The sequence below is a fragment of the Dufourea novaeangliae genome, unplaced genomic scaffold (assembly GCF_001272555.1).
Source record: "Dufourea novaeangliae isolate 0120121106 unplaced genomic scaffold, ASM127255v1 scaffold8, whole genome shotgun sequence".
NCBI classification, from domain to species: Eukaryota; Metazoa; Arthropoda; class Insecta; order Hymenoptera; family Halictidae; genus Dufourea; species Dufourea novaeangliae.
In genome coordinates, this window is record NW_015373923.1 from 10,481,939 (window position 1) to 10,505,867 (window position 23,929).

Below are 23,929 nucleotides of genomic sequence, written 5' to 3' on the forward strand. Positions count from 1 at the left end.
AGTCGTTCCTGCCCGTGTGTCCTCTTGGGAGGCTCGAGATCGATTGAACAAAGACGATCATAACCTCTAAACAGCAGAGTATACTACTATACTCCATCGGAATGCTTGTCTATTACGACACACATACACACATATACACACACCTGAACTCAGTGCATAATCTGTTCGAGTATCCGAACCACTGTCCACCAGTTCACCCCGCAAAAGGAACCACTGTTCTTTATATCGATCGGTACAACCAAAAAGACGCATCTAAACCAAGTTTTTGTTTGTCCCTTAGCACCAACGAAGAATCTATATAGAAGAGGCTCACACTCGTTCGTTACAGTTCGTGACTCAATCACGCGGGACACACATGACACCGAGATTCAAGCACGTGTGCAGTTTAAGCGGATGCATGGTATCTTGAGGACCAGACCACCACGTCTCTACACATACCACTCCTTGATGTCTATCAATTCACGTTTCTTGTTGGTTTTGCTGTTGTTCGCGCCGTTCTTCAGGGCCCCGTTGAACGCCTGGCCAGAACCGGCCGCGCCCAGCAACGCCGCGTTCGGATCCTGGCAGAAGGTCTTCGTTTCGTCGACCTTGTAGCTGGTCTCCGGACGGTTCTTGAACTTCAGTATGATCAGTATGATCAGAACGATCGCGATCAACGCGGCGGCTATGATGCCGATTATCAGCGCGGCGTTCTCCGCCGCCTCGCTCGTTATCCTTTTGTTGTTGTTGTTCTTTGGCGGCGTTGGCATCGGCGGATAGATCGGCGGCGGCGGCGGTGGAGGCGGGTCCGTCATCTCTGTGGTGGTAGTCTGGGTCGTCACGGTCGTCGATCTTGGCGTCACGACGCTACTGTAACGATTAGAATACGATCGGTGAGTGTATGCTCGGAAATGAAAGATAATGAAAGGTTACGGGGGTTGATGGTGATAGACTGCAGATTTTTATGCAAAATAACATTTTCTAAAGTAATTTATAAAGACAGGAGCGAATGTAGAAATTTATTTTTCCTCTTAAGTATTCTATTGGGTTCAGAATAAAATAGTAATTTCGTAGGATCCGATGAAAGTTTTGTCTTTTATCGTATTTCATACAGCCCTATGAATGCATAAAATCCGCAGCCTTATGATAAGTAAGGGTGAGGCTGTCGGAATACTGGTTACAAAAAAAATACGCTTTAACCGACCGATGATGCCGTGATGGCGTTGTGAGTATCAGCTGGGACTTTTCTTATATTCAAAGTTATTGAATTTTTTAAATTCGTGGTAAATACTGTATTTTGTTAGTTCTTGACAAAAACAGCTGGTCTCTGGTGAAAGTTACTCGCGATACTGTTCGGTTGTCATAGTGTTAATTTTGTTATTTTAGATGAGGCGGATTCGATAATGTATGTATTTTTTTACTAGTGACAATGCTTAAATTATAGTTTAATCTGATAAATATTATGAAACTAGGTTTTTGATTTTCTTGGAAACAAAAATTGATTTTGGTAAAACATAGTGAAACAGAATTCATTGGACCATTTAATATAATTATGATATGGAATATGATGTTAAAATGGAAGGGAAGTAAGAACTATGTAAAGAATAAGAAATTTTTTTTAAGAGTTTTAACGTCGCATCAATTATATGTCACGGTTATTAGCGACGATACTAAAGGATGAATAAATACCTCGAATAAGTTACATTCTACACAGCATCTATAATATCTTACTATAAGTTACGATAGTATTAACTTTTCCGCTGATCTGGGCATTTGTATGTATTTAATTTGAATAGAAATGTAAGATTTCCAGATTTTATTAACCCAAAATGTAATAGCCATCGATTCGTTTTAGTAGCACATTTGGAAAATTTAATACACTTCATTATTGTATCGGCCAAATTTAAATTAATTGTGTGAAGGATGAAATTAATGTTAATGTGAAACCATTTTCGGTTAAGCGACAGTTTTGAATTTGTAATGTAGAATCAATTTTGCAAGTTAGCTTAGCGGACCGACTGAATCCGTTAGGACGGTTAACTAATCAAACCACTAAAACCAATCTGACTGCTTAATTACAGTTTGGTTACCCTCAACCCCCTAAACACGTGCATAATTCATCATCAATTTTGGCACGTACCACATGACAGTCTACGAAAACATTTGCAGCGGTATTTCAAAACCACCAAAAAAATATTAAAACCATTAAAAAAAAACAATTTTACTTGCTTTGGTATAACGAATAGTAACCATCATAGTCATTCCGGCACAATTTGATTCGGCAATGCACAAAATCGTAGAAACCTATATCTTAGTCTCAAAATAAATCTCAACAACGAAATAAAACACGTGTATTAATTAAAATTTCTCAAATGTATTTCAACTCAAATATAGTTCATCTCAGCTTTTTTTATCTCTTACCGCCAGCTCTCCACGACTCCGAGTAATCGCAAAAAATCCAAAGTTCATCCAAAAACCGAAAACTCTGCCTTTATTTCCCCTTTAACACATTACCAACCGGCTATTATTTAATAGGTTCAGTAGATCCAACGACCAACAGCCAAGAAACTGTTACTGAACAGTTCAATCACAGTAGCATAATTACATTCACGAAAAATAGCAAGAACTCTAACAGAAAAACGTATCAACTTTTTCTTTAACCCTAGTGTACGCAACCGGGTACCCACCTACCCTTTTCTAAATTTCCTTTCACAATTTTTTATGCTCTCGTCTAAAACAGCACTTGGTATATTATGGGAAGGGAAAACTAAGAGTTTCGGACAAGTATGAAAGTAAAATTCTCTATGTGTATCTAATCTGTTAGAACAGAGGTATTCCGATTGCTCAGTAACCGTGAATATTCTCGTTGCCCACACGAGGGTTAACCCTGACCTAAGGGTGAATTAAATAGCCATCATATTAACAAGCACTGAAATATTCAAGTCTATTAACCAGCTACCGGTCGGTAAAGTGTTAAAATAAAAAAAAAATGCCACCAAAATTCCAACCACAAATCAAGCTCGAAACACGAAATCTCGCGTAGCAAGAGTGAATCAAGCACCCCGAGACATGAACACAACACCGTTATTTCGCGTGGCGGCGTGTCTTGAGGAGACACACGAGGTCCACCCCTCTCCGCCGCGCGCAAGCAACCACCACGTTAATTTCTGTCGGCCGAGTGAATTTCGGCGTGTGCCGCGCGGCAGGGCGTCCGAGCGAGCGAACTGACAAACTCACCTGGCGTGGCTGCTCTCGAGGTCTGTGGTTGACACATTGTACTGGACGGAGACGGTGACGATGTCCTGGGTCGATGTCGACGACGCCGAGTCCGGAGACGTTTGCGTGCTGATGTGGCTGGTCGTGTACTCGCGGGCGGTCGTGTACGTCACCGAGCTGGAATCTGCTTGGTAAAACAGGGAATGGAGAGAAGAGCGTATGCGTGGGCAGGCCACCACGTTGCCGAGGACAACCCGGAGGGAGTCGTGTTCCGCCACTTCCAGAGACGTACATACGTTTACTCACGCGGGGGGAGGGGCAGAATTGACGCGTCGTGTCGTTGGGATTTAATTGGTCTCTTTTCTCGCGTTTCGGGTTTGTTGATGGCCTCGCTTGCATTGTTTTTTTACGAAGGATGGCGTTGACTTTCGCGCGATAGCGTTCAATTTTTTTTTTTTTTTGAGAAGAATGGTGTCTGTCACTGAGGGGCTCTTCGTGATCGAGGCCGATGGGAAAGATAGGGGGTGGTGATTATTAGGCGGTGGGTGATTATGTAAATTTTGAATATTTTTTGCGGAATATCTTTTTCGTACAATTGAACTGTGTTCGTCTGGTCACAATGGTAGATCAGATTGGACAATTGGTCTGTTTACACAGGGTGTCTGAAAAGTGTTTTCGAGATGATTCAGTTTCTGTCATTTTAGTTATGAACGTTCACATTTGGATAATTCGATTTGAATATGTGTACATTTTTCAAAATCTAATAATACCAATGTCATACAGAAATCTAATAATACCAAAAAATTCATTATTAAGAAATCGTATGTGTAATATCAACGTGTGGACTTCGTAAGCAATTCTTGGATGAGAATTTAGTTTTTTGAGAACTGTATGTTGCTTGTAGTGAACAGACTGTGGATCCTTATGCAAATTCACACTGTTAGACACTAATTTATAAAAATGAAAATTACACAAATTTATTTCTTGTACTAGACGTATTATATGGAAATGTTATTATACTGTATTAATGTCTCATACAGGATGTTTCTGAAATGGTGGCACGACCCGAAAGAATGTGATTCTACATGCGAAAATAAGTTAAAAATGTAGAATGACATTTTTTATTACGATGCTCCGTTTTCGAGAAAAACGCAAGTAATTGAATAGGTCTTGGCTGACGCGTCTGTTCATTGCATTCTGTTTCTACTTATTGTTACTGTGAATACATACGCGGTATTTTGAAAGTAATTATCTTGAAAACGAAGTATCGTACGAAAAATTGTTATTCTGCATTTTTTACTTATTTTTGCATGTGGAATTGTATTCTTTCGGATTGTAACACCATTTCGGAAATACCTATAGTGGAATTAGATTAATTCATTGACTTTTTCCAAACGGTTAATCTTGGAAGTTATTTTTTTACAGCAGCACTGAAATATTAACACCACTTTTATTATCATCCAGTAAATTGTACTATAAATTTTATGAAAAAGGTGTTTAACTAAACCATAGTCTGCCGTAGTAGGAGTTACTTATTGTAAGACGCTTTGAAATTGGCGGAGCTGATTCTAAATATTGACATTCATCCTATAACGATCTATGAGAATTGTTACTGTAATTTGTTATCTGAATAAACATTACATGTTATTGTAAAATATTTTCTAAAAAATAAAGTAACATATCGGAAAAAAGCACTATATCTCTTGTTTTGTTTCGAGCTATATTTAAACATTATGCTATAGCGAACGGAGAAGTTTCAAACTCATTTAGTAATTACTAATCTCTAGAAATTTATGCCTGATAAAATTTCAGACCTAGTATTTGACAAATCCAGTAAAGCATGATCATAAATAAATTTACAGAATTCTATTTTTGACACGTTCTGTTACACTTTGTGTACTCGAAAATCAGTAAAAATCATATTTTATGGTCGTAAATGCTTGATATTTTAAAAATTAACCTTCAGAAACGTGAATGAATGAGATTCGCTGACAGTGGTAGTAGAGAATAGAATATTTTTTTTGTGTGCACGATGCAGTGCACGAAGCTGAACCCCCGGACCATATAAACCTCGTTCCGCGTCGTTCAAAATCGATTCTCAGTTGGTCTAGTTAAAGTATGTCGACTGTGTAAGTTCATTAGTGGTTGGGGATTTGTCGATCGAAATGTCTGGCGACTTAAAATATAATGAAACTACAGTAGGGAATGTCTTTAAACAGTAAAACAGTCGTTTCGATCGGAAATACATTGATCAATAGCGTGATGCTATAACAAGTTAACTATTTCAGAAACTATTTACTTAGGAAACAATGAGTGTACACACATACAAAACTAGTCTTTCGGAAGTTTCATTATTAAGAAAAATTACTGCAAAACGCCACTTGATTTTATACTTTCAATTTGTAAAATATACAAGTTCATTTTAATTACTGGGAAAAGGTATACTTCTGTTGTCGGTGTTAGTAACAATAGAGAAGATAAAAAACTAACTTGTTGTTTCCTAAAATTACTTTCTGAAGTGAGAAATAAAGAGAAAAAGTACGAAAAAAGGTAAGAAGCACGTATCCACTTTTTACTGTAATTTTACAGATTCCACGATTGTAACAAAAATTTCCATTGTTCAACTTTACTTCGAAGCATTGTTAGTAAGCTTTTAATGAATGATCGCTATCAATATATTCAATATAAGAGACCCAAGCGCAGAAAGACTTCCTCCATGTACGGCAAATAAACAATGTCTCAAAATCGGTGAAGTTCAGCAAAATACATAGGGCCGCTATTAAACCCAACCTTGAATAGACATTATACAATATTTATACAACACACCATACAAACATCGTATAATAAATATTCATTCCTGTATAAAAACCAAAATCGCAAACGTTAACACTACCAGCGTTCAAATGTATACTACATTAAATTTTACATCATAATAGTAATACACAATTTACCACAATATCCTAAAATATAAAATGTATAATCAACATAAATTCCGTCGAGAGCACCCCTTTGATTTCAGTAGTTATAAAACAGGAAGTCTGAAATCCGCCCTGTTTGGAATTTCCCGCGTTAATCACACTGAAACATCGTATCGCCGGATCAGTCCGTATAATCGCGGGTTCTACAGTGTGTTCCGAGTGAAAAGAACCGACAAAAAAGAGATTCCGCGTAACAGGGTAGACGAAAAGGCAAGGTCAACCCAGACGGCGGGGGGAGAAAGAGAGGGTTCCAAAAAGGGGATTTTCGTACCGGCTTTAGACGTTTCTATTCGTCGTCTGGGAAGGGCGAGAATCACTTTAACCGCGATTAAACGGCGCGGCTGTGTAAACGACGGAGCAAAGAGCGAGGAGACACCGGTATTCTGCGGTGAAGAGCCGCCGGTACTGAAAAGAAGTTGCATGCATCCCCTGTCGCGTCGAAGGGGGTAGCCGCTATTTTCGTGACGGTTAACTTAACCAGTAGCAGTCGGGATTGGCGGAGCTTTCAACGCGGCGAAGTCGGAGGGATATGCAGATGAAGAGGACGCCCACGGGCCAAGTATTTCCATAACGAGCTCTTCCGCGCATTCTTCTCCCCCTTTCTTGCCCGTTCACATTTTGAACGTCTCTTGCTTCAATTAGAACGCGTGCGCGCACGCGATGGAAGAGCCTGGACCCCGGAGTAATTTGACTTTGCGATAAATATTAATGTAGCGTTTGCCCGGCGCGATGCTGGAATTTCACTCGAGGGCATTCGAGATTTTGACAAGGTGCGAAATGGGGTGTTCGGTAACAGTCGCGGAACCACCTGGACTTTTTGCTTTAATGTTAATTTACACTGGGTCGAGGGAACTTGGTAATTGTTTCCTTTCTTCCGACGGAAATTTGTATGCTGTACGATAGCGAAGAAATGTTAAGGAGCTCGTTTAAATAGAGAAAAATTGTTCAACTGATCCTGAGCATATTTCATTTAAATAATAAACAAAAATAAGATTTTCATTGGAGCAACTAAATTTTTTATTTATACGAAATTTTTATTAACAATTCCGCAATAATTCATGCATAATTTCTTATTTGTAGATAGATTAGTTTTATTTACAATGAAGTACAAAAGGAATATGAAACAAGTTTTGGTTTCGTCTTTTTGTAAAATGAACGTCATTAAATGTCACTGAATGTTTGTTTAACGACCGATAAATAATAATAAAAAAAAAATAATAGTTAACAAATGGTAATTAAACAATGTATTCGAATTTGTTTAAATAATGACAACCTCTTTTATTTGTATTTCCAAATTAGAAATAATTATTAAATTAAAAATAATTATAAAATTAGAAATAATTATAAAAACAATAAACATTATTTTACAACGATTTATTAAATGTTTGTAGAACAGTTTCCTTCTCTGTTAATAGCGTGACCTGGTTTTATACTTTCAGGTAATAGAGATCTGTAGATTAATGCTTTCCTACTGTACATCTCCGTTAAAAGAGTTCAAATCGTTATTATACTTCGAATTTGTTGCAAATTCGCAATATAAAAAAAAATGATTTTACAGCTCCTATCGGACTTATCCTGTGAGTCACCAAACAAATACGTACCTATTCATTTTCAACAAATTTGCAACTTCACAGATTTTCTCCTGTCAGTAACTTCGGTAGGTGTAGAACAAAATAGAAAGTTGACTATACTTTAATTAAGCTGCTATCTTCTTCTGTTCTTTGCATGTTCGAATATGCTATATAAATACATAAAATCCAGAGCTTAGATTCATCTATAATTTCGACAACATTGATGTTCATAACCTAAAAATCAGCCCGTCAATAGAAGACCAAACAACGTGACAGGAAATTCCCCTAAAATCAAATTCCCTATTATATTTTGTTCAAACTTTCCTCTCTTTTCCTTATCCACGAGCAAAAAATCAGCCCTCCTGAGCGGAAAATGCCATCCTGTCGTAACCACAGGGAAAGCGTTCGATTCGCCCCCGAAAGATTTTTCTTCTACTCCCGACAAACTATGCAAGTTTTGGAAATACTCCGCCCGCATGAACGGCGAGCATGTACTAGGAAGTGCACGAGAGAAAACCCGTGCACGGAAGATCAATACCAGGCGTCGCGTGTTCTGCGAGTTGACTCGTGAAAATCGAGTATGTTTCGACAGCGAAAAAAAACAGGAAAAAGATAAAAGATAGAGTATAAAAAAGAAGATAACTGACCGGTGACTGACGTGACGAGAATTTCCTCGGTGGTGATCGGTTCGCCGGAGCCTTCCTCGCAGTCCTCCTCGTCGTCGCAGGACGGACGTTCTTGGATGTTGTTGTTCCGGTGCTTCGGTCTGAACGTCGTCGGCGACCTCGTCGGGGCGACGTAAACCGGCGTTATTATGTCGTCTGGGAACATGGGGGAAAAAGGAAGAGAGAGAATGAGTGAGCATCGTGATTATTGAAATTGCGTATATGTACCCTGCCCACGCGATGCTCGTATAATTTCCGTATGATTGCGCGGTTTCCAGCGTTTGCGTCATCGGTGTAACGCGAAACGAAAATGTGGATATTGCCGGTAGGGTAGCAGGGGGAGAGGGAGCGTGGTCGAGGATGATAATGGAGATAGAATGCACGTTTGATTGCAACGTTTTGTTCTCTGGCCGTGATACTTCGTGCCGATTTTGTTTCCCTTTGAACTCAATTTCGTCGGCAATTCCCCGTTGATTTTCCGTTTTTGTTTGGAGTCATTCCGGCACGATGCTCGTTCAATTGATATTTAAAACGATGTCTTCGACTGTGTCGATTAAATTCGACGGATTATTATGTTCGGAATATGTACCGGAGTCTTTGAAGAAGGCGCTCGATAAGTTTCGAATATGGTTACACATATCGTGCGAAGGTGTAGAAAAGTAACCCCTCTATTCGTGGACAATATTTTAATAATAATATTTAAAGTTGGATACGCTAATTGTAATTTGTACTAATATGAACCTGATAGTTAGATTTTAATTTCCAGGATACAAAATTATTGCAGTTGAATAAATTGCACTTTAATTGTTTCGGAGGATATTCTAGTATTTTCTAACATTTCCAAAACAAGGATGTTTAAAAATGTTCATGGAGGTTCCATTATGTTACGTAACAGCTTTTGTACTCGTGAATGTGCTTATTGATGTTTGGTTTTTTTTCAAGTTTAGATAAAGTGTGAAGGTACGTCCTATGTACAGTTGGTACCGTAAATAACTCTAACCTTTAAGCTTTGTCGCGCTATCCACAGATCGTAAATACAATCTTCTTTATCTTGGAAAGCAAATATGTACGATGTAAAGTCGAAATGTTGGATAATTTTGTATTTATTGTATCCTTTAGTATTACTTTTTTATTCTTTCATTTGGTAAAAACTATTTACTCGTTTAGTGAATATGTAGCATACATATACACTACCACTCATACGTTTTGTCCATCTAGATTCACTTTACTAAAAACTGTGACTTCTTCAAAAGAACACGTTTTTTTACAATATGGACACTAGAGCAAGCAACATTCATGATCATTTGTTGGAAATTTACAAAGTGAAATGATGAATAAAGAAGAGTAAACCTTTTTCAATGAAATGACAAATACTTGTGAGTGGTAGTGTATCTATAGTTAAGGTATCATTTATAATGAAGACGTAGAATGATGTTTTGACCAACAGTTAAACTTTCAGAATAAAATTATAAAACGAGTCAAAAATTCATGAAAGATAATATATAAATTGCTACAGACTTAAGGTATCGTATTTTGATATGACTTCATCAATATTAATAAGGATAACTAAAATATTACTTTAACCGTGTATGGGTTAAACAATATTACAGTTAAATAGATATTCATATTTAATACATGTGCAGATTGTACAAAAAATTAAAACTATATTTTTATAACAATTTTAGACATTAGTATATCAGTCAATGTTTTTATATTTAAAAATATTTTGAATTTTCGATTTATGTGTTTTCGAGTGTAGGTATTCTATAATAATTAATATGGTTTTTGGCGAAACACAGCGCAAGAATGCAACCCTATGCAAACAAAAAGGAAACAAACAATAATTTGTCAATGTTCTCGTGCACGAAACAACATGATCGTTCGTGATCATTGTGTGAGCGCCACTCTTGCACAAGCCATGCGTGATTTCATACAATTAAACCCGCTATCTTAACACTTTCACGATCGTACTTTATTACAAAACGACGAATAGCTGTGGTCGTTCTTATCCGTTCAACGTTAAACACTTTCCCGTGCACATCTTAACGTATTTCTATGTAAATTATTTCAAGCACGATGAAATAATGCCACAAAAGGTAATTACACTGGGAAATCTTTGTACCAAGTCAACGTTCAAGAGAAACCCGTGTTCTTCGTGGTATAGCTGTGTATCTAAAACGAATTTAAAACTGTAGAAAATATTTACGTCTCGTAAACACGAAACGGTAATTGCATAGTGTTTTAATCGCACGAAAAAAACAATAAAAATGGGAACTTATCATAAAAACAAAATTAAATACTTGTATTTCAATTTGCGTGTAGTCTTTAATTGTTGTTCGTTTTTGTATTTTAGAAATTTATAAATAAATTGTATATAACTATATGCATTTATCATTTTTGTTTAGTTAATACAATTAAAGTCGCTATAAAGAAGAATTTAGACCCTAGAAGAAAAAGTCCTATACTATTCACTACCAACTGTTCTTCCGTAAAGGGTTACTATACACGTAAAAAATATATCTTGACATTGCTTTCGTGTTATATTAATCTCGTATAACGAACAATGTATTTTTATTGTAAAAATGTCACGCGTCTGAAATAACCTGTTGCCTATCGGCGATGGCGAGTTTAAATGGAACATAAGGAAACACATTTACATGTTATATGTATTAGGCATACCCACAAGTAATTCACTATTGTTCCACTATGACGGCAATACATTTTAGATCCACAATATCTTTCTTACTACTATTTAGTTAAAATACCGGAAGACGATGCGAACAAATCACAAATATTGTTCAAATAGGATAGGTATTTAAATTATTTCTAAACTAACACATACATACAGAGCTTCACCAAAAATAGTGGACTACTTATTGGTAGGTACACCTAATGTTAACTTTATTGCACTAAATGTTTCCTACTATTATTAACACGTTTTCTACCAAAATATTGTTTCTAAAACTTTGGTCACAGACCATGCTAGGATTCTACCATTCTATTTAGCGGAATGTTTTTATATAACTTCTCGATTAGACATAAAAAATGCATAAAATAGAAATAATGAATAATATAAAATATAGATGAACATGGTGAAACACATCCGGTTTTTATCTAATAAAGTAGACTGATTTAGTCATTGGAGAATAATATACACAGACTGGTAGCGAACGTGTTAAATGAATTTATAAACATGTGTAACAAAGAATATTAGCAAAAGTAGGGGTTCGACTTTCGATCGTGCTGACAACAAAGAGTGTGCGAAGGGATCGTATTAATTCAGTTTTTAGTCAGCTGGAGAAGATTTTCGAACCGGCTGGCAGACCGTGCAAGGAGATCGACGGGAAAGAGAAAGGGGGGACACTGGTTGGGGATCCTGAATATGCAAATGAATCGAAGATATAACCGGGCGAGCATGAAGAAGGAAAGGTGGCATGCCATACGATATGTGAGCCGATCGTGCGTGCGTGTACTCAACACACGTTCCTTCTTTTGCCTCTTGCCCCACCACGCCGTATTGTGACGACGTTATGATTGTGATGAGACACAAAGTTATGTTTACATTGATCAATTCAAAAACGGAGAAATCAAGATAAATGGCCTGATTACTCGACGTATGAAAATGTAATTGTATTTAAATAAATATTTGCTACTGACAAATAGTACAATATGACTTCTGTTTATATTGTATTTATTATTTGTTTAGTTAGAAGCTGATAAATGTTTGAATTAGGCACATTGGCAGCTATAAATGATACACGACAATGTATAAACTAATTGATTAAAATTTATATTTACATAAACAGCTGTTTGATGTAGGTATCAGTTTGTGTATTTTTACTTTTATGTGCATTATGTAATTGTGAGTGATGAGATTATACATTTGGATAAATGTTTTAACAATGTTTTTGCGTTAAAAAAGTTAACATAATATGTTCACACGCAGGTCGCAAATATTTATTATATTGATGTGATTTGACTTTGAGTATTATTATATACAATAAAAATTTAAAATAAGAATTTATTTATTAGCTATTCGGAAGTTATTATTAATTACGAAATATTCTAGATTAAATGATTACAGAAGATTATATTCATTTGAATGTGATTGGTTGATAGGAACTTCTATTAAGTACATTGATTTTAAGTAAAAATTTTAAATAAGAATGTGATTACAAGTATAAATTTTTGATGAAATGTTTATGTCGATTTATGTTTTCTATTTCTAATTCGAATAAGTGTTGGTTAATTGTTTATTTCTGAATGAACAATCCACGTTTAATGATTTTTCGTTAGTAATGAAACGCTTTTAATGAGCCATGTCATATCAAAATGACTTGATGAAACGCAATGCACGAATACATTTTCAATCTCGAGATAATTATAATTTGCAATTTAATTCAGATTTCTGGGTCACGAGAGAAAATTACTGCGCATCTTTTAACTTGTTTCGGTTGAATAACTGGGAATGTTTGTTCAATTCTGAACACAGCCTTTATGTCGCTGTTAACAATGCAAATAATGGCACTGTATAACGCCGAGAATGAAACCAGGATTTTACAGTTTGAAATGTTATTACTGAAGCTAACGGATTAATGCAATAATCATTAACTCGAAAATGAAAGAGCGACTTAATAACGATATGAATCATTTGTTATCATGTAATCACTTCGCAACAACTAATTCATGTTTATAATAAAAAGTTTTTCTAAATTGATTATTTCTTTCAATAAAACAATGCATAGAGTACAATTTTTTAAAAGCGAGTTAAATATACAACAATTCGATTTTGAGTTAATTACTTATAATGAATTAATTGTTTGTGTATTTTCATATCTCATATTAGTAAAGCTAGTGTTTAATTTTATCATAAAACAAACAAATAATTATTTGCAATATTTTTTTATTTGTTTTATTTTAATAAAGTAAATAATATTTAACAAGATAAAATAATTTCGTACGTATAAAGCATAGTAAAATTAAGTTATATAAGAAAGATATGCTTTTATGTACTTTTTAATAATTATAAAAATAATAATCTTGATTGTAATAATTGGTAATAAAAAAATTTGGTAAGTGCCGCCAAAGGCGACAAGTGCCTTACCATTTTATGTGTGTTCCATCCTTGTCTAGGGGAGTGCTAAACATCTCTCCTTTCATATTACACAAGCAGATAGCGCTTTCAGTCGCCTTATATACGAATAATTCGTCGATCGAGTACTTGCGAGAAAGTACGTTCTTCGTAATAACTTGGACAGTGTTAATCCTATCAAAGAATTGTAAAGGCATTTTTTGCTCCAAATTAAATGATCTATCGAATGATATAATTTTCACATCACGTTTTTTAATATCAATATTTTCTGTTATCTACTTACATATGCATACTTATGTATGCGAAAATTTTACTAATTGGAAGACATTTGGTATGAAAAGATTTAAAAGTTAATAAAATATCACTTTTTTATCCGTAGCCATAACCATGTAGGCAATATTAGAGCTACTTTAACTTTTGTAACTGGAACTACATTTTTTTACATTTGATATTGGTATTATATTTTCTGCGGGTAATACTATCAATATTTGAAGTAAAACCAATTATGATTTTATATTCTATTAATACTTCATATTCCATTTTATAGTTTTCTCTATACATTTTATACTCTATTATTCTGTTGACTCTGAAATATCGTTTGGAATAACGAACTCCATATTTATAATATAAAAACAACAGAACAATTACATAGTGATTTAAGGTTTAGCATAAATTTACGTAAACATTCAAGAATTGAAAAAGAAACATTCAGTGCAAATTAGGAATTTTTTCACACCAGACATTTTCTTCACATGGTTGATATTCGATATATGATCGAAATAAGGTCGTGAATCCCTGTCTCATATAAAAATATTCCACTATACATTCATTTAAATTTGTGATATTATTGAAATTAAAGTTGCTGTACGATACACATGCGATTGTTTACACATATTTTGTTCAGGCTGTTCATTAGAGTTTCGAGCAGTGCACAACGTACTCATAATCAATACATGGTATTCGGTTACTGGTGTCAGAAAATTTAAGGGGTGATTTTATATGTTAAAATAAGACGAAAATTTAAAATTATGAAACTGTGTTGGAGGCGTCGTTTTTAGATTATTAATAGTATATAAAAACATCTTGTAGCCAGAAACGACCAAAACCAGGTAAGCTGCATACAAGTGGTAAGCGTAGGTCACGACAGTACCGACCGTACATTGGCGTTGATTAAAAAATCCAGTAAAAGCTTAATAATTGAAGGTTCGTTAATTGCTCACGAGAAACGCTAGGCTCCATATGGTACTCTATACTTATTATCAATTTTACCAATTTAATTTTAGTGATTAATGCTTGTAACTACTACAAAATACTACAATGGAAAACATTTACTATTTTTTTTTAATTTTTAAAAAAATAATTGGAAAGTTCGTCGAACAAACTAAAGGAAAACAACTGACGTTGACGCCCATACCAGACATGCGTAGAAGATACTACCAAACGCATTGAAACCTAAGTTTGCATATTTGATCTTAATTTTTGGTTTCATTTGATCGTGAACATATCGTTTTTCTTCTGTGCTATGATCATCTCCGTAAAAAAATCTATAACCAACCAATTGTTTATGAAAATGTTCTTTTTTTTAACTAAATAAGAAATCATTAACTTCTCAGTATCAATTACAATTCCACGAGGCTCGTGTTAGATAGAAATTTTTATAACGTTTCTGTTTCAATAATTGTATCGTTGACCTTGCGATTGTTTGGTAGCAATCGAAAGTTTAAGCTTTTAAGAATGTTCTGTTAAGTTTTCAACGAAATTTATAATTATTAAAAATTTCCGTGAGACGCCTTATATTTGTTTCAGGCGACGTCTTTGTGTATTTTTACTGCCTAGACTGCTTGATTGCAGGCGTTTCTAACTCTCAACTTTGAAAATGATGCCTTCAATACAATTCCGTAATTCGCGATTTTCGTTTCATTCTGACATGTAGAATCACCCTTTACACTTTCTGCACCAATTGCCGTATACCGTGCATATGCAGTAGCAATGTATGAAATAATAGTAGGCACTCCTTTTTTTTTCAAAATATTGCGCAATCTATGGTAATTCCGAACGATTCACAAAAAGATCATAGAAAACGATCACGTAATGTGCACGTACGTAAAATATCGATACGTGCGAGACCAGAGTGGAAATGCGTATAAGAAATTCCTCCGCGAGGAAGCGTGCAGAAGGAATTACTTACGCCCACGGAAATGTTACTTACACTTACCGGAACCGGGTTCATAGATAGGCGTGCATTCTTCGTCCTCGTCGTCGGCGGTGCAGCCACTTCCGGCGCCAGAAAATATGAGGTCGTCCATGACGCCGGGAAAGCCGGACGCTGGCGTCTGCAATAGAAAAAGAACGGAGATTTATTGTGTACGACGAAATGTTCGTGCAGGTCGTTGCGGATGAAGTATCAGACTTTTTAATGGCTAGACTGCGAATTTTATGGGTTTATACATAAAATATTTTTGCATTCACGTTCTACATTGAGATTTTGTGTTACTGACGATTGTCTTAACCTCAATACAGTACGAAATTTAACAATGTTCAATAAAGTACATATTTAGAATAAAGGATAGAACTCTTAACAGGATATTAGAAAGAAAAGAAAAATGGCAATTGTTTATAGGATTTTTAATAAGCTAAGTGGAATGAAAGAAAAATAAAAATTATTTATAGAATTCTTAATAAGGTAAGAGGAATATAAGAAACATAGAAATTATTTGTGATTCATCCTAATGGAACATGGTCTTGATTTTATTTGTAATTCGTAAAATAAAGCTTCTAATAAACAAAATTAATTCCGATTTAATTCTAGTTTTGTAAATAGAGATATTAAAATGTTACTTTTGTACGAACATCTGCATCCTAATAATAATGCTGAATACGTTAGTTCACCTGTTGCATTCTTTGTAAAGGAGCCGCTCGATCCAGAAGACTTCCGGCGGGCATCAATTGAACATCCCCTCTGGTAGTGACCCTTCCATCGTTTGAGGCAGCGAGTTCTAGTATTCGTGCACCATTTACAACCAAACCGGCAATTACTCCCAAATATGGCCGCTCCACTCTGCCCTTGTTGCGGTTCCATCGACCGCCGACTTCAATGACCGATTGGCTGTTGAAGACCGTCAACTGGTGACCTGGGAACATCGATGAAAATTATCAGAATTATACCGTTAATTGCGTAATAATTCGTGATTACGTTTTTAAACTCTGCAATAAAAATTTCAATGTGGTCGTAATGATGAGGATGTCTAATATCTTTACTAAAGAATTTTTTTGCAGACGATTTACTGGTTTCAAATATGAAATGAGTAACAATTTTTTCATTATACGTATATTATGTAAAAATACATATGCAACCTGTAAGTATAAATCTTATTTAAATCGTATTATTAAAATATGAATAAAGAATTACGAATTTTTATGCAGATTCAGACTTTTATGGAGTAATTCATAAAGATAAAGGTAGAAGATGAAGTTGAAATATTGAGGTTACAAATAAAGTAAATTTTTTACTGAAATACCTACTTTATCCTGCTAGCGTATTAAAAAATGTTATAAACGCGAATGTGTAAAATTCAATGAAATAAGATCTCAGAAAATATTACAGGTTTTATTCTATTTTTACTTGCATAACTTCTGTAATTGGCGATACAAATTTTCCTGTTATTTTGAATTTTGTAACATAGTATATGAAAATGGAAATTTGCATTAACATCCACAGCTAGTTATACAAAACATAACTATCTTTGTACAATTATTAATAAAAATCTAAATTATTAGAAGTAGATAAATACTGCAAATATAAATAACAATTGTAGCCGCCTTTCATATCAATCCCTGATGAGTTTTAATTTACCCTAAGGAATATTTAATTAGCTTTACGCTCGAAACAGATAGTTTACCCTAAAAAGTACAGAATAGGTTTTAGTTTAATATATAAATGGTGATGACTGTTAATAATTTTCATTCATGAAAGTTCAACGCAATTTATCAGACGAAAGTAAAACTACTATTTCTTATATCATTGTTGACATATGTATATGAATAAAGTGTTCCTCGATCATGGTTAGCCAAAAGGGTTCGAGGAGATAAGTTATGCAGTATCTTCGGCTGACAAATGTTTTCGTTTGACCACTGACCAGGCGAACAGAAGTCACTGGGTCTGGTATGGACGACCAACGACCGGTCAGCCAGCTTTCCCAATGTGTCTTGGAAGATGGGAACGAAGGTACATGTACGTATCTCCGAAAGTCCCTTACCAATTGGTATGGGTTCCCTTCGAGGTCTTTCCCTTTGTAGGGTCTAAATTTGGTTGGTTTTAAGAACAGGCAAGCATGATACACGTGGAACTCTCTATGGTTCGATCAGCCCTTCTTGGGATGGTGCACGTTATTAGATTACGAGTAAACCTACTCGCAGCAGCACGTGCATTCTTTATTATTGGGGCAGAGTTCAATGATTACAAAAATCAGATGAGTCTTTGGTTCCTATTTAGCATTTTGTAAATTTTAAAGTAAACTATCTGGTTCTAGATTCTTCCATAGTCATCATTGTTAAATCGTGGATGTTTATGCAAAGTACAGTTTTTTTAGGTTATTAAAAAAGAATATTATGCATTAAAATAGTTATTACGACAAAAGTAAAATAAATAATCAGTAGTTTGTGTATGTACGTTTATGCATTTATGAAAATGTGTAGAACGCAACAGATTGAACGCTAACAAATAAAATCAGAAATTTATACTTTATTTGTAATTTCATCAATTTTTTAATAGATGTACACATTTCTTCCATTGATTCTGGGCTGTGGTAAATAGTCTGCTTCGAAAATGAGAATTTGTATAATTATCCGGAGTGTAATCATCAATTTCTTTTACTTTATAATTTTCATATTTAAATTAAAACGTGTACTTGATGTATAAACATATTTATGTATATTCATTCACGAAGCCCATATACGATAGAATTATAAATATGAATAAAATTTGTAAAAATTGTCTGACTGTCAGTTTAGACACGCTTTTATCATTAAATGATGAATATTTTATGAAAATTTATATTCTCATAGATATCCAGCGAGTATGAGATCCAAAAAAAAGTTATCTTTCGTCCATTGAAAGATTTATTAAGTAACAAATAAAATATTAATTTCATTAATTCTTATTAGGATATTTATTTTACTGTGTTATGTGCATATTATGCAAACTTTATAAATTTACAAGCAACAATAATGTAGGAGTAAATTTGTATTGAATTTCTTTTTTACAAGTAATTTGAATTCCTTAAAAATAAATTTTGTGTATATCCTATAACATTCGTCAGACAGAATTCTTTTAATCACCGACAAAATCAGTCGACGGTGCTATGAACTGATTCTGTCAAGTACCGAGAGAATAATTTTGTTTAAATCAACTTATTTTAATTAAGAACAAATAAAAATTTAGTAAAAAGCCTACAATAATAAGATTGATACACAAGTATAGGAAATTACGAAAAAAAAGATCTCAACACCTACACGTATGTAGTGGCAAACTATGGTCTGTTTATCGAAAGATGAGCCCTGGGAGGTAGGCCCGACTTTTCGCGGTGTTGTCGCGATCGCGACACGTCTTCGGCGCTTGTGTTTCTCTCACTCTTCACGTCTTGGCCAATGACGTTCGACCGTCGACGTGCGTCCTCGTCTACGGTCGTCTATCTCCATCGCACGTATTACAAACCTCTCGAGAAGGACCTACTTATCTACAATCTCAAGTAATAGGGGTTGCGTTCGGCATGCGCCCGTCAATCATCCATTGTGTGGAAGTGGCGGAGAATGTTAACGAGACGCTGAACGTTTTCACACGTCAAGAGTTAAAATACATGAATAAGAAAAAGTTCATTTCTTTTGAAAAAAAAATCAAATATTGAGCAACATATTAAAAGGGGATTAAAGTAATACATAGGTTATTAAACGCTACGCGTGGAAATCCCAGGGTAAAGAAGGAAGTTGGTTTACCGAGCGTCTGAGCGAGAGGCTCTCGTGCCGAAGTGCCCGAGGATGGAAAGGGACACACAGTGGCATTGAGTCTGTGACAACGTCGCACGAAATTCGCAGCTCGCGTTGGATTTCCACCGAGCCACGCGCCGAGGCAGGGTGACCCCCGAGGTCTTTTTCGATAAACAGACCACAGTCAATAATTTTAGTTAATAATTTTAATATTTTTAATATGTAGCATACTCATACGTATTTGCAATTATTTAAACCAACTAAATAAATACCAATTAAGTAGGGACATTGGTCATTATTTCTTAATATTATTATAACAAAAAAAACTCTTTAAAACGTAGAAACAGGACGTAATAAAGTAAGTATAACAAACAATGTTAAACAATTTTCTCTATGAGTTCATAATATATAAGAATTATAAATTTTAAATCTTTTTTTCTAAAGAAAGTAATCGGAGCCATATTAATTAAATCTTTTTATTTGAAATTGTCTTTGAAAATGATCGGCAGAGCCTAGTCGGCCGACTATGTGTGTATGTAATTGACAGCTCAGAGTCCGATCAATCGGCTAGTCGGCCGGTTAACACTTAATATAGATCTTATTTTACCCCTAACCTGATAAAACCCTTAATAACAAAAATTTGATTTGGGTCATCGTAAATCAGTTCTGAAAATCCTATTTGTATATAAACGCACGCAGTCTAGTATCAATGATTCCTTGTACACACTGTACAATAAATACTCGAGACGATCTTTTTGGATATGTATATTAACCAGGAACACCGACCAGGCCAGCATGGACTTTCCAGAGGTCCCCACGTGTTCGTTAGCTCAAGCTGGACGATATAATCGATTGGCAGAGATCGATAATGCGGCTATTTTTTTATTAGGCGACTAGAAACCAAAAGACAGGATGCGACCGGGATCGGATACGTTCGAGCAGGTTCATCGGGGTGACCTGCCATGGGCGAGTTAAATACCACCTAGTAATAGGAAAGCAACAAGCAGAACGAGGTTCCCAACTGTTGTAGATGAACTGTTTGGTGGGGATTGAGGGCCAGTGTCGGCGGTTCAGTAGTATGGATAATAATTTTCGGCGAGCCGAGAAAAAATGGGTCTGGCTGACACGCATACCAGGCTTGCAGGAACCGCCAGAGGATAACTCGGCGGTGTTTTAGGCACCACAAAGATGGCGTCTGAAACTGTCCCTATGACGTCGAGTTAGGCAGGTTGCACAGAACGACAAGGAAGTCACGCAAGCCGAGATTTTCATCTCGTATAAAAATATTATACGAAATGATGTGTAGAAATCAGATATACGTTATAGAATATTTATGAATTGATTAAAAACAGTCTAGAATTACCCCAAATATAGAAATACCCCAATATTTTCAAGCTGCGCAGTTGAATGATAGGTTGCGCTGCTGACTAGATATTACTTGAGAATCAATACAAAGCACACTAAAAATTGAGGTGATTCCTTATAAAATATTGTAAAGGATATATTAAATAGAATAATGTTGTGAAGGAAAAAATATATTTCAACAAAAAAAGTTTGGACATATCAGGGTTAAATAGTAACTCATTACCTCGATGACTAAAATGAAATTTATTTTTCCGCAATTACTAAGTATTATTGTTAAATTTTTTAACATTTATAAGTTGAAATACTCTCTAGATTTTAATAGATTTTAAAGTAGAATATTAGATCATTATTAATTCATTTGGAATCTGCTGGAACTGTCAACGTGTTAAATCATTTTCCGTTGCAATGCAATCTGTATAAGTTTGTAGCATCCGCAGTCTCCTCATAAATGTCACTCAATATTCAATTTGTACTATTAAGTACGACTGTACGAAAGAGACTAAAATAGATGGCTACTGAACAGGAAATGGAGACGCCTCCGCTTATCGTTCTAATTATGTAAATGACACGTGTTGTCGAGTGGATGCAGACCTTTGAAAACTGACGTCACTGTTGTACTACAATTTAATTTCCACATGATGTCGGATGGGATGAGTGTGTCATACCGATTTGTCTATAATTACTTTGCTGCAATTGATGGCTAGGTACCATTACTGCGTTTAACGTTTTACGAAACATGTTCACCTACATCCTTACAGCTGTCACTGATATTTCATTAATCGTCATTCCACAATTTGTAGCACGTAAATTCTATTTATATAAAGTTTTCATAACAACACATGCTCGTTTTATCAGAAAGTTTTACAAGGAATGAAGATAGGGTAAGTTCAGGAGAGACGCCCCACTTTGATAATAATATCTTCCAATTGCAAAGGGATAATTACATATGTTGCGTCTTTTTCTAACCTCACTTGTGTGCCTAAAACAACAGGTTAATGCTACTTGGCTGTGGCTGCACGTGTCGTACCCACAAAGCATTAAACACAAATGCTATTACAAGCATAACGGAGACAGGACAAAGTTAGTACGTATCTATTTTATTGTTTAATATGGTTCCTTATTAATTAGTAAACACAGTGTTTTTAATGTTATATATTTTTAGTTCGTTTTTTGGACATGTGTCATTTCTCCCACAAAATGATTGAGAGACGCCAAAAAAGGGATAAGTGCTGTGGCTGGCTTAACTATAATGATCAAATTATAATAGTAAATTATAAATATAATATTGCGTAGAGCGTAAAGTGTTGGGAAAAGTATTTTACTACCACAAAGAAACATATCTGGATCAAATGTTGCTCATGCCAAAAATTGTTCCATGAGTTCATGAATACAACTGTGGCAGAGAAAATATAAGAGAAAAAGATATACAAACTCCTCTCGATTATTGTCTCAAACTCGAGTTCGCGCTGGGGCAATAATCTTATAGGGAGAAATGCTTCAGAGTCTGAAGATCAGACCCTTGTAAATTTGTTTTTTGTCCGAAGCTCGAGCCTCGGCAACAAAAGTGGAGGGGCAATAATGTATGCGCTTGATAGGTCCCACCCCCCCCCCCAGCCAGTAATGACAGTTCTTGTGATTGGAAGTGGTCCAACTAATTTGATTCGTTGGCAAATTACAATTTCTGCATAGTACTTACTAGGCACAAATAAAACACTCGAGACAGCGATTTGTCCGATAATCAATAAATAGCCACAACAAATTTTAATTGATTGATAAAACAAATTAATTAAATTACTTATTATGTTCCACTAATTATAAATAGTCTTAAAATTCTATAAACACTTTACTTATGAGGAAAAATCTAAAATTATGGTAATTATCACCTTAACAAATACGACACTTTCCTTAGTTATTAGTAACAAATCTGTTGAGACTCATACTGCATGTAAGATCAAGAATTTGAACAATTTCCTTAATATTTTAAACAAGAAGTCAAGTGGCAAAATATTTCTTATAAAACATTAAATAGTTAAATAATATAAATATAAAAAGATATATCTTTTATTTTATGTATATAACTTAATAAAAAATAAAATTCCCGTCAGTGGCCATGTAATGGGACCTGGCCAGTCATTGGGACTTTTACCTTACATATACTAAATATCACGTGCCCTGCTATTTACGCAGCATAACAATAGCATTTTACTAAGATTCAAAATCTCTGGGAGTACAAACCGGATTTTTATCACACTATACAGCAAAAAAAAAACAGGAAAACGCCAACTAAATAATCGAATCCGATTCGAGCTTCAATCAGACAGTGTTCTTTTTCTTACGTCGGAAACCAGCACTAGCCAACCAGGTATAGTGAGTCTATCAGCGTAGTATAAAAATATAGTTGGTCGATTGGCGCTCACCGTCAGGTGAACCGACAGCAGGGATGCATGTGTAGACGGTAGCACGCGTTTGTCCGTCCTCACGCGTGTCACACGATGCTTTCCAGTCAATTAAATATACGTTAAGTATACAATGTAGAATGAAAGGAACTCGAGCGAAATTGCTGTCGCGCAACCGGGTATCTCTCGTAAGAGATAATCGGTGTCATTCGCGCCACATTCCGATCTGAAGAAGTCTAATAAACTGTATCACTTTATTAGGAGAACAGGAGGTCGATGGGTGCGTCCGGGTTCCTTGCCCGACCCGAACCATCGTGAATTTAGGCGGACGCCGTCATCAGAATACATACTGGGACTGTCCTCAATGACTTCAGTGTCCTGTGTCTACTTGCACGATCGATTTTATAATTTGTATTGTTAGTGAAATTTTAACAAGTCGCAAGCTACGAATTACCGATCTTCTTAATAAAGCAAGTAGAGTTCCACAAGTAAATTTTACGATTAACAGGTGATTGTACTAATTTCACGTTTTGAGGTTATGTATACTCTGATTGAAATAAATTATTGGTTATGTAATGTAAACTAAGTTTGTTTTCTTTTATTTAAAATGAGTAAGCGTGAATTAGTGAAATAGTTTTACTCATAAACAAATTATTATGTACATACGTACCTATTTCTTGTTTCT

The 23,929-nt window shown here is 35.2% G+C and overlaps 1 protein-coding gene across 1 annotated transcript; it reads right to left on the reverse strand.

The window, feature by feature from the left end:
• Nucleotides 1–428: 428 nt before the first annotated feature.
• Nucleotides 429–21,559, reverse strand: LOC107194626 (neurexin-2-beta-like). The gene is made up of 6 exons (XM_015584273.1): nt 21,514–21,559; nt 16,391–16,632; nt 15,717–15,834; nt 8,392–8,565; nt 3,217–3,379; nt 429–849 (listed from the first exon to the last, which is right to left on the reverse strand). Exons 1-6 carry the CDS (start codon nt 21,557–21,559, stop codon nt 429–431), a joined length of 1,164 nt encoding a protein of 387 aa, XP_015439759.1.
• Between the last annotated feature and the right edge of the window lie 2,370 nt (nt 21,560–23,929).